The sequence below is a fragment of the Hyperolius riggenbachi genome, chromosome 10, assembly GCF_040937935.1.
Source record: "Hyperolius riggenbachi isolate aHypRig1 chromosome 10, aHypRig1.pri, whole genome shotgun sequence".
NCBI lineage: Eukaryota > Metazoa > Chordata > Amphibia > Anura > Hyperoliidae > Hyperolius > Hyperolius riggenbachi.
Genome location: NC_090655.1, coordinates 29875023 through 29891929, shown reverse-complemented (window position 1 = coordinate 29891929; position 16907 = coordinate 29875023). Strand labels below are relative to the sequence as shown.

Sequence of the window (16907 nt, the reverse complement as noted above, 5' to 3'; positions counted from 1 at the left end):
CCATTAGATCGCCTGCAGACCCGACGTCAGATCACCTCCCAAGTGCACTGTTTAAATCTGTTCTCTCCTCTAAACACCAACTATCTACCCATCAATCACCCCCTGTCACCACCTGTCACTGCTACCCATCAGATTAGACCCCTATCTGCCCCTAGGGCACCCAATCACCCGCCTAGACCTCAGAACGCCCTCAGACCCCAGCCCTGATCACCTCGCCAGTGCATTGCTTGCATCTATTCCCCCCACTAATCACACCTTGAGACACCCATCAATCACCTCCTGTCACCACCTGTCACCCCCTAACACACCTACCCATCAAATCAGGCCCTAATTTTCCCCGTGTGGGCTCCTGATCACTCAGCCAAACCCTCATATCCCCCTCAGACCCCCTTCCGATCACCTCCCCAGTGCATTGATTGCATCTATTTTCCCCTCTAACCATCCCCTGAGACACCCATCAATCACCTCCTGTCACCCCCCCAGCACTCCTATCCATCAGATCAGGCCCAATACAACCCTGTCATGTAAGAGGCCACCCTGCTTATGACCGGTTCCACAAAATTCGCCCCCTCATAGACCACCTGTCATCAAAATTTGCAGATGCTTATACCCCTGAACAGTCATTTTGAGACATTTGGTTTCAAGACTACTCACGGTTTTGGGCCCGTAAAATGCCAGGGCAGTATAGGAACTCCACAAGTGACCCCTTTTTAGAAAAAAAGACACCCCAAGGTATTCTGTTAGGTGTATGAAGCGTTCATAGAAGATTTTATTTTTTGTCAAAAGTTAGCGGAAATTGATTTGTATTTTTTTCACAAAGGTTTTTTTTTCACAAAATGTCAATTTCCGCTAACTTGTGACAAAAAAAATAAAATCTTCTATGAACTCACCATACTCCTAACAGAATACCTTGGGGTGTCTTCTTTCTAAAATGGGGCCACTTGTGGGGTTCCTATACTGCCCTGGCATTTTAGGGGCCCTAAACCGTGAGGAGTAGTCTAGAATCCAAATGCCTCAAAATGACCTGTGAATAGGACGTTAGGCACCTTAGCGCACCTAGGTTGCAAAAAAGTGTCACACGTGGTATCGCCGTATTCAGAAGAAGTAGTATAATGTGTTTTGGGGTGTATTTTTACACATACCCATGCTGGGTGGTAGGAATCTCTCTGTAAATGAACAATTGTGTGTAAAAAAAAAATAAAAAAAAAAAAAATTGTCATTTACAGAGATATTTCTCCCACTCAGCATGGGTATGTGTAAAAATACACCCCAAAACACATTATACTACTTCTCCTGAGTACAGCGGTACCACATGTGTGGCACTTTTTTGCACCCTAACTGCGCTAAGGGGCCCAAAGTCCAATGAGTACCTTTAGGATTTCACAGGTCATTTTGCGACATTTGGTTTCAAGACTACTCCTCACGGTTAGAAGATTTTATTTTTTGTCACAAGTTAGCGGAAAATGACACTTTGTGAAAAAAAACAACAATTAAAATAATTTTCCGCTTACTTGTGACAAAACATAATATCTTCTATGAACTCACCATACTCCTAACAGAATACCTTGGGGTGTCTTTCTAAAATGGGGTCATTTGTGGGGTTCCTATACTGCCCTGGCATTTTAGGGGCCCTAAACCGTGAGGAGTAGTCTTGAAACCAAATGTCGCAAAATGACCTGTGAAATCCTAAAGGTACTCATTGGACTTTGGGCCCCTTAGCGCAGTTAGAGTGCAAAAAAGTGCCACACATGTGGCATCGCCGTACTCAGGAGAAGTAGTATAATGTGTTTTGGGGTGTATTTTTACAACATACCCATGCTGAGTGGGAGAAATATCTCTGTAAATGGACAATTGTGTGTAAAAAAAAAAAAATCAAAAAATTGTCATTTACAGAGATATTTCTCCCACCCAGCATGGGTATGTGTAAAAATACACCCCAAAACACATTATACTACTTCTCCTGAGTACGGCAATACCACATGTGTGGCACTTTTTTGCAGCCTAACTGCGCTAAGGGGCCCTAAGTCCAATGAGCACCTTTAGGCTTTACAGGGGTGCTTACAATTTATCACCCCCCAAAATGCCAGGACAGTAAACACACCCCACAAACGACCCCATTTTGGAAAGTAGACACTTCAAGGTATTCAGAGAGGAGCATAGTGAGTCCGTGGCAGATTTCATTTTTTTTTGTCGCAAGTTAGAAGAAATGGAAACTTTTTTCCTTTTTTTTGTCACAAAGTGTCATTTTCCGCTAACTTGTGACAAAAAATAAATTCTATTAACTCACCATGCCTCTCAGTGAATACTTTGGGGTGTCTTTCCAAAATGGGGTCCTTTGGGGGGTATTTATACTATCCTGGAATTTTAGCACCTCATGAATCATGACAGGTGCTCAGAAAAGTCGGAGATGCTTCAAAATGGGAAAATTCACTTTTTGCACCATAGTTTGTAAACGCTATAACTTTTACCCAAACCAATAAATATACACTGAATTTTTTTTTTTTTTAATCAAAGACATGTAGCAGAATAACTTTCGCGCTCAAATGTATAGGAAATTTTACTTTATTTGAAAAATGTCAGCACAGAAAGTAAAAAAAGTCATTTTTTTTGACAAAATTCATGTCTTTTTTGATGAATATAATAAAAAGTAAAAATCGCAGCAGCAATCAAATAGCACCAAAAGAAAGCTGTATTAGTGACAAGAAAAGGAGGTAAAATTCATTTAGATGGTAGGTTGTATGACCGAGCAATAAACCGTTAAAGCTGCAATGGTCTGAATGGAAACCCCTTAAGGGGTTTTATGACTGCAGTCCTTAAGTGGTTAAAGGGACTCCGAGCAGTGCAGAAATTATGGAAAGTTGCATACCATTTTGAAGCTCTCTTTCTAACGATATATAAATTGCTACCCTACGCCTTTTAGTTTTTGTTATTTTCGCGATTGAAATCGCATTTGCCGCGACTTCAATCGCGAAAATAGCTAAAACTAAAAGGCGTAGGGCGGCGGTTTATATATCGTTGGAAAGAGAACGAGAGCTTTAAAATGGTATGCAACTTTCCATAGTTTCTGCACTGCTTGGAGTCCCTTTAAAATAATAACGATTAAGTTATTTCCTTGAATGCTGCTGGTGGAATAGATTGCCCGACATGGCCGTGCATTGAAGCCTCAAATGACAGATTTTGCAGATCTAGGTATGGCCAATGAGATGTAAATAATTCAGCGTTGATGCAGAATTATGCAAAAAAAAAAAAAAAAAAAATGTATCAAGCAAATTTATGCAGCTTGAAAATGGACCAATTCAGTGAGTTGGGAATCGATTGGTCCATACATTTGCATTACATTTTTTATTTTGCATAATTCTGCATCATCTCAGAATTTTTTGCATCTCATTTGTTAGTTCCGATAACACATGGGTTAACCAACGGTGGAATGTACCAAAATCTAAGGATATTAGAAGTCATATAAAACAAAAAACACAACACTAGATACTTAAAGGGAACTTGGAAGTGAGGGGTATATGGAGGCTACCATATATTTGCTGATCTCTTTGGCTGCAGTAATGTCTGAATCACACACCTCAAACGAGCATGCAGCTGATTCAGTTAAAGGGAACCTAAATTGAGAAGGATGTGGATTTTTCCTTTTAAAATAATACCAGTTGCCGGACTCTCCTGCTGATCCTGTGTCTATAATACGGTCAGCCACAGCCCCTGAACAAGCATGCAGATCAGGTGCTCTGACTGAAGTCAGACTGGATTAGCTGCATGCTTGTTTCAGGTGTGTGATTCAGCCACTACTGCAGCCAAATAGATCAGCAGGACTGCCAGGCAACTGGTATTGTTTAAAAGGAAACATCCATATCCCTCTTGGTTATGGTTCCCTTTAAGAGCATTACAAAAAGGTACAGACTGTATTTAATAAAATTATATTCTACTAACCTTTACTTAAAAATAATGACAGCTTAATATTAAGGATATAATTATTTCAGATACATTGACCATCCCGAGCCAAGACTAGCCCTGCTGGTTTTGTTTTATGTGCAGTAGTGCTTTAATTGTTTGAGAATAGTATAGTCTTTTCACCAGGGCCGTGGAGGTGGAGCAATTTTTGTAGGACCTGGAGCTGGCGTCAGGACCTGGAGCTGGCGTCAGGACCTGGAGCTGGCGTCAGGACCTGGAGCTGGCGTCAGGACCTGGAGCTGGCGTCAGGACCTGGAGCTGGCGTCAGGACCTGGAGCTGGCGTCAGGACCTGGAGCTGGCGTCAGGACCTGGAGCTGGCGTCAGGACCTGGAGCTGGCGTCAGGACCTGGAGCTGGCGTCAGGACCTGGAGCTGGCGTCAGGACCTGGAGCTGGCGTCAGGACCTGGAGCTGGCGTCAGTTGTTTCATAAGATGAGGAGCTGGATGATTTTTGTACCAACTCCACAGCCCTGGTAAGTATCAGACTAAGGAATCGGTGGTTTCATAAACTGAGGAGTCTGAGTCGGATGATTTTTATTCCGACTTAGGGCTCGTTCCCACTATCGCGAATCTGCATGCGTCCAACGCATGCAGATCCGCACATGTAATGCAAGTGGATGGGCCTGTTTCCACTGTAGCGTTGTTGAGGTGCGTTTTTTTCAGCGGTAAAAAAACGCACAAAAGAGCCAACGATTTCGCCTGCGTCGGGAATCCGTGCGAATCGCCGCTAATGTATTTAATAGTAAAAACGCATGCGTTTGTTACATGCGTTTTTACCCGCGATTTCGCGTGCGATTTCGCACCTTTTTCAATTTTATTTAGCCCTGGCAGTGTCATGGTTAATTTCGCATGGCACCCTGCCATGCGAAATCGCATGCGAAATCGCGGGTAAAAACGCATGTGGAAACTCATCCGCATGCGTTTTTACAAGCGTCGGAATGCGGCCGAAATCGCGTCGCAACAGTGGGAACGAGCCCTTAACAGCCCTGCTTTCCACCAGATGCCACAACAGACGGCGCAGCCAAAAGTTACACTGGTGGATGGGGTTATGTCACGCTGTCTTCATGTACAGTGATGGTGGCGTAGCGGTTAGTGCTTTCGCTCTGCCTGTGTGGGTTTCCTTCAGGCACTATGGTTTCCTCCCACATCCCAAAAATATACGGATAGCTAAACTGGCTCCCCCCGAAACTGGTCCTAGACTGCAACACAAATACTACACGATACATACAAAGACATAGAACTATAGTAGGGAACTAGATTGTGAGCCCCGAGGGACAGTTAGTGACAAGACTATATACTCTTTACAGCTCTGTGGAAGATGCTGGCGCTCTATAAATACTAATTATTAATAATAACAACAAATGACAAATCAAACCAAACCCTTTTCTCTATTGCCAACCAATCCCCAAAAATAGTATACTCTACTTTAGTAAAAACCCTGCAGAGGTAGCCATACACTATTCAATAGCCACTCGATTGACCATCTAACAGATCCCTCTCTGATGGAATTTGATCAGAAAGATCTATTACCTTGGGTGCAGGATACAGCCGATATACGGCTTACCCTGCTCCTGCACAAGTCCTGGTCGCGTTAATTACTATTCCCCCTCCAGGTCCACGTGGATGGTGGGGAATGATGTAATTCGGCTTCCAGCTATTGCCAGCGGTCGAATTACAGTGTTTTAAAAGTAACTTCAGCTTCTTCTGACGGAGCCGAACTTACCCGCTGTGCGCTGCTATAGCCTTAATTCCTATTAAAGAGAACCTGTACTGAGTAAAAATATTTAAAATAAACACATGAGGTGACTTAAAATGAACATTACATAGTTACCTTGCCATCAGTTCCTCTCAGCTCACCATTTTCTTCTGACAATGATCCCTTCCAGTTCTGACAATATTTTGTCAGATCTGAAATATATCATTTGCTGTCAGTAAAATATCAGTTGCTGTCAGTTATAGCTGAGAGGAAAACTGATGTACCAGGTAATGTCCATGTTTCCCTATGGCTCAAGTGGGCGATGTTACAGTTTAACTGTGTGCTGACCAGAAAGCTGTTATGGGTAATGGCCATTTTCAAAATAGAGGACGGAAAATCCCCTTGATCAGTGAACAAACAGGACGCGGGACAGGAGAAAGACACTGAGGAGTAGACTACATGGAAGGCAAGTATGACTTGTGTATGCTTATTTTGACTTTTAATTCTCAGTTCAGGTTTTCTTTAAAGAGAACCCGAGGTGTGTTTAAAGAATGTTATCTGCATACAGAGGCTGGATCTGCCTATACAGCCCAGCCTCTGTTGCTATCCCAAACCCCCCTAAGGTCCCCCTGCACTCTGCAATCCCTCATAAATCACAGCCACGCTGTGAGGCTGTGTTTACATCTGTAGTGTCAGTCTCAGCTGCTCCCCCGCCTCCTGCATAGCTCTGGTCCCTGCCTCCGTCCCTGACCTCCAATCAGCAGGGAGGGAAGGGATGCAGGCGGGGCCTGGAGTTCTGCAGGAGGCGGGGAGAGCAACAGACTAACACTATAGAGATAAACACAGCCAGCTCTGACAAGCTGTTTGTCAGCAGCGTGGCTGTGATTTATGAGGGATTGCAGACTGCAGGGGGACCTTAGGGGGGTTTGGGATAGCAACAGAGGCTGGGCTGTATAGGCAGATTCAGCCTCTGTATGCAGATAATATTCTTCAAACCCACCTCGGGTTCTCTTTAAAGAAAACCTGAACTGAAAATTAAAAGTCAAAATAAGCATACACAAGTCATACTTGCCTTCCATGTAGTCTACTCCTCAGTGTCTTTCTCCTGTCCCGCGTCCTGTTTGTTCACTGTGATCAAGGGGATTCTCCGTCCTCCATTTTGAAAATGGCTATTGCCCCATAACAGCTTCCTGGTCAGCACACAGTTAAACTGTAACATCGCCCACTTAAGCCATAGGGAAACATGGACACATCAGTTCTCCTCTCAGCTGTAACTGACAGCAACTGATATATTTCAGTTCTGACAAAATGTTGTCAGAACTGGAAGGGATCACTGTAAGAAGAAAATGGTGAGCTTCTGAGAGGAACTGATGGCAAGGTAACTATGTAATGTTCATTTGAAGTTACCTCATGTGTTTGTTTTAAATAATTTTACTCAGTACAGGTTCTCTTTAAGGTCTATGGTGCCGCCGGCTGCACCCAAGTCTCCTGTACTGGATTCCTCGTCTTCGCCTGCCCACCGAATTCCAATACATTTCAGAACGATATCTATTGGACTATCTAACTAGGGCCACCGCCTCCAACTGTGACCCCTCCCCCACACTGGGCCAAAGGGGAGTGTGGAAGCAGCTCACATATCTGCAATGTGCCTCCTTTCCATTGCCGGCAAAACCTGTATACCAAGACACCGCCTGTGTGACGTCAGTACATATGATGGGGACACTGGGTACAGGCGCCCCCCGCAGCAATGGAAAGAGGAAGCACACAGTAGGGACATGAAGTTACACGTGTGGGGGGGACTGGTCAGGGGCCTGTTGGAATAGTGAATGCTGTCACTACAACGCACCCAACCGAGCCCATTCCAGCATGCCGGATTGATCATTTCAATTGATTCAGCTGGAAACAATCAGGAGCCCATTTTGCACATTGATCTCTGTCAGATTTGATCCTGTTGAGTAATGTATGAGCACCATAAGTCATGCTGGCCCGGGCTCCCAATAAAAAAAAAAAAAAAAGTTAGGCTACCTGATCCAGGAGTCTGAGTGGATCAGGTAGCTGCAAACACCACCACTCACCGCCGCTCCAGTGGGCCGCACTGGCCCATTTTCACAACCTAAAGGTCAAGACGCTGCAAGGAGAGACTGTGTGTGTGTCTCGCAGCGTGAAGGGAGGCGGGGGGGGGGGGCTGCAGGGGGCGCGGCCAGGGAAAGAGAGCAGCTCCGGAAACCTTGCAGGAACGCCCCTGGTGGGCATTTTGAACAGGGAACCCCTATTCTCTATGTTTACCGCGGAGATAGCGACAAATATGGATGCTAACGGGGGCCTATAGCGCGGCGGTGGGGGACACAGAGCCATGTCATGAGGCAGAGAACAGTGGTGTGGGAACATAGAGCCATGTCATGAGGCAGAGAACAGTGGTGTGGGAACATCGAGCCATGTCATGAGGCAGAGAACAGTGGTGTGGGAACATCGAGCCATGTCATGAGGCAGAGAACAGTGGTGTGGGAACATCGAGCCATGTCATGAGGCAGAGAACAGTGGTGTGGGAACATAGAGCCATGTCATGAGGCAGAGAACAGTGGTGTGGGAACATAGAGCCATGTCATGAGGCAGAGAACAGTGGTGTGGGAACAGAGCCATGTCATGAGGCAGAGAACAGTGGTGTGGGAACATCGAGCCATGTCATGAGGCAGAGAACAGTGGTGTGGGAACATCGAGCCATGTCATGAGGCAGAGAACAGTGGTGTGGGAACATTGAGCCATGTCATGAGGCAGAGAACAGTGGTGTGGGAACATCGAGCCATGTCATAAGGCAGAGAACAGTGGTGTGAACATCGAGCCATGTCATGAGGCAGAGAACAGTGGTGTGAACATCGAGCCATGTCATGAGGCAGAGAACAGTGGTGTGGGAACAGAGCCATGTCATGAGGCAGAGAACAGTGGTGTGGGAACATCGAGCCATGTCATGAGGCAGAGAACAGTGGTGTGGGAACATCGAGCCATGTCATGAGGCAGAGAACAGTGGTGTGGGAACATAGAGCCATGTCATGAGGCAGAGAACATGCCTCTGTGTCCCATCTGCCCAGCTTGGGTTCTCTTTAACCCTCCTGGCGGTTTGCAAAAATCCGCCAGGGGGCAGCAAATGCGTTTTTAAAATTTTTTATTTTTTTTTTGTCATGTAGCGAGACAAAGTCTCACTACATGATAGTTGCTGCTCAGCGGCATCCCCCCAGCCCCTCCGATCGCCTCCGGCGATCGGAGATCCCGCTCAAAGAATGGGATCTCCTGGAGGGCTAGTGCTAGCTGCGTGCAGCAAAAAAAAAAAAAAAAAAAAAAAAAATGCAGGAACGCCCCTGGTGGGCATTTTGAACAGGGAACCCCTATCCTCTATGTTTACCGCGGAGATAGCGACAAATATGGATGCTAACGGGGGCCTATAGCGCGACGGTGGGGGACACAGAGCCATGTCATGAGGCAGAGAACAGTGGTGTGGGAACATCGAGCCATGTCATGAGGCAGAGAACAGTGGTGTGGGAACATCGAGCCATGTCATGAGGCAGAGAACAGTGGTGTGGGAACATAGAGCCATGTCATGAGGCAGAGAACATGCCTCTGTGTCCCATCTGCCCAGCTTGGGTTCTCTTTAACCCTCCTGGCGGTTTGCAAAAATCCGCCAGGGGGCAGCAAATGCGTTTTTAAAATTTTTTATTTTTTTTTGTCATGTAGCGAGACAAAGTCTCACTACATGATAGTTGCTGCTCAGCGGCATCCCCCCAGCGCCTCCGGCGATCTGAGATCCCGCTCAAAGAATGGGATCTCCTGGAGGGCTAGTGCTAGCTGCGTGCAGCAAAAAAAAAAAAAAAAAAAAAAAATGCAGGAACGCCCCTGGTGGGCATTTTGAACAGGGAACCCCTATTCTCTATGTTTACCGCGGAGATAGCGACAAATATGGATGCTAACGGGGGCCTATAGCGCGGCGGTGGGGGACACAGAGCCATGTCATGAGGCAGAGAACAGTGGTGTGGGAACATCGAGCCATGTCATGAGGCAGAGAACAGTGGTGTGGGAACATCGAGCCATGTCATGAGGCAGAGAACAGTGGTGTGGGAACATCGAGCCATGTCATGAGGCAGAGAACAGTGGTGTGGGAACATTGAGCCATGTCATGAGGCAGAGAACAGTGGTGTGGGAACATCGAGCCATGTCATAAGGCAGAGAACAGTGGTGTGAACATCGAGCCATGTCATGAGGCAGAGAACAGTGGTGTGAACATCGAGCCATGTCATGAGGCAGAGAACAGTGGTGTGAACATCGAGCCATGTCATGAGGCAGAGAACAGTGGTGTGGGAACATCGAGCCATGTCATGAGGCAGAGAACAGTGGTGTGGGAACATCGAGCCATGTCATGAGGCAGAGAACAGTGGTGTGGGAACATAGAGCCATGTCATGAGGCAGAGAACATGCCTCTGTGTCCCATCTGCCCAGCTTGGGTTCTCTTTAACCCTCCTGGCGGTTTGCAAAAATCCGCCAGGGGGCAGCAAATGCGTTTTTAAAATTTTTTTTTTTTTTTTTGTCATGTAGCGAGACAAAGTCTCACTACATGATAGTTGCTGCTCAGCGGCATCCCCCCAGCCCCTCCGATCGCCTCCGGCGATCGGAGATCCCGCTCAAAGAATGGGATCTCCTGGAGGGCTAGTGCTAGCTGCGTGCAGCAAAAAAAAAAAAAAAATGCAGGAACGCCCCTGGTGGGCATTTTGAACAGGGAACCCCTATTCTCTATGTTTACCGCGGAGATAGCGACAAATATGGATGCTAACGGGGGCCTATAGCGCGGCGGTGGGGGACACAGAGCCATGTCATGAGGCAGAGAACAGTGGTGTGGGAACATCGAGCCATGTCATGAGGCAGAGAACAGTGGTGTGGGAACATAGAGCCATGTCATGAAGCAGAGAACAGTGGTGTGGGAACATAGAGCCATGTCATGAGGCAGAGAACATGCCTCTGTGTCCCATCTGCCCAGCTTGGGTTCTCTTTAACCCTCCTGGCGGTTTGCAAAAATCCGCCAGGGGGCAGCAAATGCGTTTTTAAAATTTTTTATTTTTTTTTTGTCATGTAGCGAGACAAAGTCTCACTACATGATAGTTGCTGCTCAGCGGCATCCCCCCAGCCCCTCCGATCGCCTCCGGCGATCGGAGATCCCGCTCAAAGAATGGGATCTCCTGGAGGGCTAGTGCTAGCTGCGTGCAGCAAAAAAAAAAAAAAAAAATGCAGGAACGCCCCTGGTGGGCATTTTGAACAGGGAACCCCTATTCTCTATGTTTACCGCGGAGATAGCGACAAATATGGATGCTAACGGGGGCCTATAGCGCGGCGGTGGGGGACACAGAGCCATGTCATGAGGCAGAGAACAGTGGTGTGGGAACATCGAGCCATGTCATGAGGCAGAGAACAGTGGTGTGGGAACATAGAGCCATGTCATGAGGCAGAGAACAGTGGTGTGGGAACATCGAGCCATGTCATGAGGCAGAGAACAGTGGTGTGGGAACATCGAGCCATGTCATGAGGCAGAGAACAGTGGTGTGGGAACATAGAGCCATGTCATGAGGCAGAGAACATGCCTCTGTGTCCCATCTGCCCAGCTTGGGTTCTCTTTAACCCTCCTGGCGGTTTGCAAAAATCCGCCAGGGGGCAGCAAATGCGTTTTTAAAATTTTTTATTTTTTTTTTGTCATGTAGCGAGACAAAGTCTCACTACATGATAGTTGCTGCTCAGCGGCATCCCCCTAGCCCCTCCGATCGCCTCCGGCGATCGGAGATCCCGCTCAAAGAATGGGATCTCCTGGAGGGCTAGTGCTAGCAGCTAGCACTAGCCCTCCAGGAGATCCCATTCTTTGAGCGGGATCTCCGATCGCCGGAGGCGTGCAGCAAAAAAAAAAAAAAAAAAAAAATGCAAATCAGCCCAGCGGGGCCTGAGCGGTGCCTCCCGGCGGCATAGCCCGTGCTCAGCACGGGCTTACCGCCAGGGAGGTTAAAGCAAACCTCAAAAGAAAAAAAAACAAAAATAGATACTCACCTATGGAGAGGGAAGGCTCTGGGTTCTATAGGGCCTTCCCATTCCCTTCGTTCAAGCATCACCACCCCTGTTAGCAGTATTTGACTGTGCCCCACGGGAAGAAAACAAAGATACTCCATTCATATTAAAACGGGTGTGGTACTGCTGGAACGAGGGGACCGTGAGAGGGAAGGCTCTGGGTCCTATTGAGCCTTCCTGTTCCTCTCACAGTCTTCTCACTTCAGCGGCGCCACACCAGTTTCAATATGCTGCCATGGGAGCCCGAGTGCTCCTGGAGACAGACGGCTCAGTACAGCGCAGACGCGAGCACACTCACGCCTGCACAATACGGAGATGTCCGTTTTTCGGACCACTTGAGCTCCCTGAAGCCTCCAGTGGCAGCATATTGAAACGGGTGTGGTGCCGCTGAAGTGAGGAGACTGCGAGAGGAACAGGAAGGCTCAATAGGACGCAGCGCCTTCCCTCTCACAGTCCCCTCGTTCCAGCGGCGCCACACCAGTTTCAATATAAAGAGAGTATCTTTTCTTTTTCCCCACTTCACACTTGCTGTAAGCTATGTACTCACAGCCAGATGGATTGGGGATCTCCGCTAACACGTGTTCCCCGATCCACCTGGCCGAATCGGTTATTGGCATCGTCGTGGGAAGCACAGTGGCGTAGTGGTTAGTGCTCTCGCCTTGCAGCGCTAGGTCCCCGGTTCGATTCCTAGCCAGGTAAACATCTGCAAGGAGTTGGTATGTTCTCCCCGTGTCTGCGTGGGTTTCCTCCGGGTACTCCGGTTTCCTCCCACATCCAAAAACATACACATAAGTTAATTGGCCCTAGACTACAATACATACACCACACAATACATAGACACATGACTATGGTAGAGATTAGATTATGAGCCCCTCTGAAGTACAGTTAAGCGACAAGACAATATACTCTGTACAGCGCTGTGGAAGATGTTGGCGCTTAATAATAATAATAATAATCATTTACACAATCACGGCATATGACTGCAAAAGACAACAGGGATCGGAACCATAATCCACGGCAGTCATTTACAAACGATCGCCGTGGGTGGCCTGCGTCATTTACTGCAAAATATTTTTAAAAAATGCGTTGTGGGTATGGGCCTTTAAAGAGACCCAGTACTAAAAAAAAAAAAAAAAACCAAAGGTCCCCTGGGGGGGTACTCCCCTCGGGAGGGGGAAGCCTCAAGGTCCCAATGAGGCTTCCCCCATCCCTGTAGCTGCAGGCAATCCAGCGCTGGCTCCACCTGACAAGGCTTGATGTATTTACATGATAGATTTACCTTCCCTGGCTCCAGCGGGGGGTGCTGTTGCGGCTCTCAGCACGGAGATACTGTAGCAGATCTCTGTTGGGTCCGCTCTACTGCGCAGGTGCAGGAGACTTGCGCCTGTGCAGTACAGCGGACTATTTCCGCCTATCTCCGAGCGGAGAGCCGATACTGCGCCTGCGATGGAGACGGGAATGTAAATATTTACATCCCTGCTGTTCGGAGGGGCAAAGCGAGACCGCCTTGGGACACAGGAGGACGGGGGAAGCCTCGATAGGATCCGGAGGCTTCCCCCACCCGAGGTGAGTACCCCACAGGGGAACTTTTTTTGTTGGTTACAGGTTTTCTTTAAGGTGGCCATACACTGATAGATTTGCAGCAAATTCGACCAGATTTCTAACAGGAATCTGATGTGTGCCACACACTAGGAACAGATTTCCAATAGATTTCAGAATGAACTATTGGAAATCTATTGAAAAAAATCAATCTAAAGGCATTACTGCACCATTAGATGCAATGCAACTCTATGGGCCATATGATCGATCAATCGCTAAAATCTACCAGTGTATGGGCTCCTTTAAGGCACACACACGGATTTTCGCAAATGACCCGTCATTTGGACGTCAAATTGGGAGTGTGTACGGCCTGTCGTTCAGCTGATAAAGCTGGACTTGAGTAATCCGCTTGGAGGACGTGTGTACGAGACTTTAGAGTGCATCAGATCTTGACTATCTGCTCTCTAGAGACAAAGGTTTACCTTCACAAGACATGCTGGTCCCTTCTCTCTAGGGAGAGGGAAGTTGAGGTCTGGGGGGGCAGAGCTTGCTGAGGAGTTTACTGGCGTTTTCTTCTGGGACTCCATCTCCTGCTTCTTGGCAGTATTCCTGGCGCCTACAGAGGTGAAAAGACACAGAGCTGGGTCAGAAGAGAACACTTCAAGTAAAGTGGCAAAGCAGGTGAAGAGCTGTTTAAAGTGAACCCAAGGTGATATGGCGGCTGCCATATTTATTTCCTTTTAAACAATAACAGATGCCTGGCAGCCCTGCTGATCTATTTGGCTGCAGTAGTGTCTGAATCACACCAGAAACAAGCAAGCAGCCAAATCTTGTCAGATGTGACAATAATGTCAGAAACACCTGATCTGCTGCATGCTTGTTCAGGGTCTATGGCTAAAAGTATTAGAGGCAGAGGATCAGAAGCACTGCCTGGCAACTGGTATTGCTTAAAGCGGATCCGAGATGAATAACTATAACAACTACTGTATAACAAGTAACATTATATATGTCTGTATCTCTTATCTAAAGTTTAGATAGTTTACACAGCATATCTAGCTGCAAACAGCTTCAACATTTTATGATTATTTACTCCTGTGATACGAGGGCAGCCATGTTCTGTTTGACACATTGTCACAGGCTGAGGGCTGGAGATGCTATCAGCTTGCCTGTGTGTAAATTCACTCCCCTCTCTTCCTTCCCTCTGCCTCTGAAATCTCTGGCTAGTAACCTCCTCCTCCTGCCCAGACTGAGCTCCCATAAGCCCTTGCTACAGTGACAAGGCACAAAAAGGAGCTGTGGGTGAGGCTTGTTTAGTTTATAGGGAATTGGAGTATTAAAACAAAAGAAAAAAAAGTATTTGGCTTGAGGAATGCCCTATAAACTATATGAAAGGAATCCACTTTGAAAGGAAATAAATCTAGCAGCCTCCATATACCTCTCACCTCAGGTTTACTTTATTTCATCCTTAGCCCCCACCACAGTAATTCACAACAGCACTAACTGCCATCATCTATAAAACACACCCAGTAACAATGTGATAGGCTAAAAGGTTGATTTGTAAATACTGGAGACACTGCTCGGCTGACAGTTCGAAACATTATATCCCACAATGCAATGAGGTTCAGACAGGAAACTGTCAGGGCCATGGTCATGACTTCACGCTGTAGGAGGGGTTTCACCACAATATCTGCCATACAGACCCCCAGGATGATCCATTAGAGAAAAAGTGAACATTTGTGGGAAAGGGGGTATCAGCTACTGATTGGGATGAAGTTCAATCCTGGGCTTAAAGAAAACCTGAACTGAAAATTAAAAGTCAAAATAAACATACACAAGTCATACTTACCTCCTGTGTAGTCTACTCCTCAATCTATTTTTCCTCTCCTGCGTCCTGTTTGTCCTCTGTGATCAATGGAATTCTCCATCTACCATTTTGAAAATGGCCATTACCCGATAACAGCTTCCTGGTCAGCACACAGTTAAACTGTAACATCGCCCACCTGAGCCATAGGCAAACATGGACACATCAGTTCTCCTCTCAGCTGTAACTGACAGCAACTGATATATTTCAGTTCTGACAAAATGTTGTCAGAACTGGAAGGGCTCACTGTAAGAAGAAAACGGTGAGCTTCTGAGTGGAACTGATGGCAAGGTAACTATGTAATGTTCATTTGAAGTTACCTCATGTGTTTATTTTAAATAATTTTACTCAGTACAGGTTCTCTTTAAAGGAGTTGTCAGGGAAATTTTAATAAAATAAAAACGCTACTTACCGGGGGCTTCCTCCAGCCCCAAGCTCCCAGGACCTCCCTCGCCGCAGCTCTGCCCGCAGCTGTTTGCCGGAGCTCCGACCCGGTCCCCGGCAATGACGTCAGAGCGACCTGAAGGTAGCTCTGTACTGCGCCTGCGCGATCGGCGCTGTCAATCACCGCCACGTGGGCCGGAGCGGACTGCGCAGGCGCAGAACTACAGGTCGCTCTGACATTGCTGGGGACCGGGTCAGAGCTCTGGCAAACAGTTACAGGCAGAGCTGCAGTGAGGGAGGTCCTGAGAGCTTGGGGCCGGAGGAAGCCCCCCGGTAAGTAAAGTAGCGTTTATTTTATTAAAATTTCCCTTACAACTCCTTTAAAGGACTTCCGAGGCCAAAATCCGGGCCCAAAACATAAAAAAAGTTAGCTACCTTCATGGCTTTGTAAGGCACGGAGGACGCCGTCCGTGCCCTCCGTGCCGTTCCGCCTGGTCCCCTCTGGTGAATAGCCCCCCGAAAGGCTGCGACCCCACGGTCCGCGTCGGCATCTTCTGCCCCTATAAAGATGGCCGCCGGAGCTGGCCACGGCTGCGCAGTCCGCATAGCCACTACTGCGGCTGCGCAGCTCTAGGGCCAACCCCCCGATCACGTAACAGGCAGCGTGGATCGGAGGGTTGGCCCTAGAGCTGCGCAGCCGCAGTAGCGGCTATGCGGACTGCGCAGCCATGGCCAGCTCCGGCGGCCATCTTTATAGGGGCAGAAGATGCCGACCCGGACCGTGAGGTCGCAGCCTTTCGGGGGGCTATTCACCAGAGGGGACCAGGCGGAACGGCACGGAGGGCGCGGACGGCGTCCTCCGTGCCTTACAAAGCCATGAAGGTAGCTAACTTTTTTTATGTTTTGGGCCCGGATTTTGGCCTCGGAAGTCCTTTAAAGTGTACCTGAGGCTATATGTGATATGAGGAGATAAACGTGTGTGTACAGTACAAAACATTAATAACCAGGCTGTTTTACTTGCTTTATTTTACTGCCTGAAAGAGTTCATTTCTAGGCATGGAAGCGACCGCGTATGTCTTGTCGGTACCTTGTCAGGAATATAGTAAACATCACTGATAAGCCAATTACAGCCATAAAAGTTCTCCTGGCAGAATATAGCTTCTGAGGGCAGGGAGAGAAAATACATGAACTATTGACCTTTAATTTGGAGACACTTAAAGAGACACTGAAGCGAGACTAAATCTCGCTTCAGCTCTCATATAGCAGGGACATGTGTGCCCCTGCTAAAACGCCGCTATCCTGCGGCTGAACGAGGGTCCCTGACCCCCCAACCCACCCCCCGCAAACCTTGGTCGCAGACTTGGTCGCTGATTTTGCTTC

General features: G+C 47.6%; 1 protein-coding gene across 2 annotated transcripts in view; it reads right to left on the bottom strand.

Moving 5' to 3' along the window:
* The window catches only part of MCMBP (minichromosome maintenance complex binding protein), a 95781-nt gene that overhangs the window by 43494 nt on the left and 35380 nt on the right, over positions 1 to 16907 (bottom strand). For both annotated transcript variants that reach the window (XM_068257858.1, XM_068257859.1), the window contains exon 7: positions 13765 to 13898. In XM_068257858.1, the coding sequence (XP_068113959.1) occupies positions 13765 to 13898 (134 nt within the window). The remainder of the gene's footprint in view (positions 1 to 13764; positions 13899 to 16907) is intronic.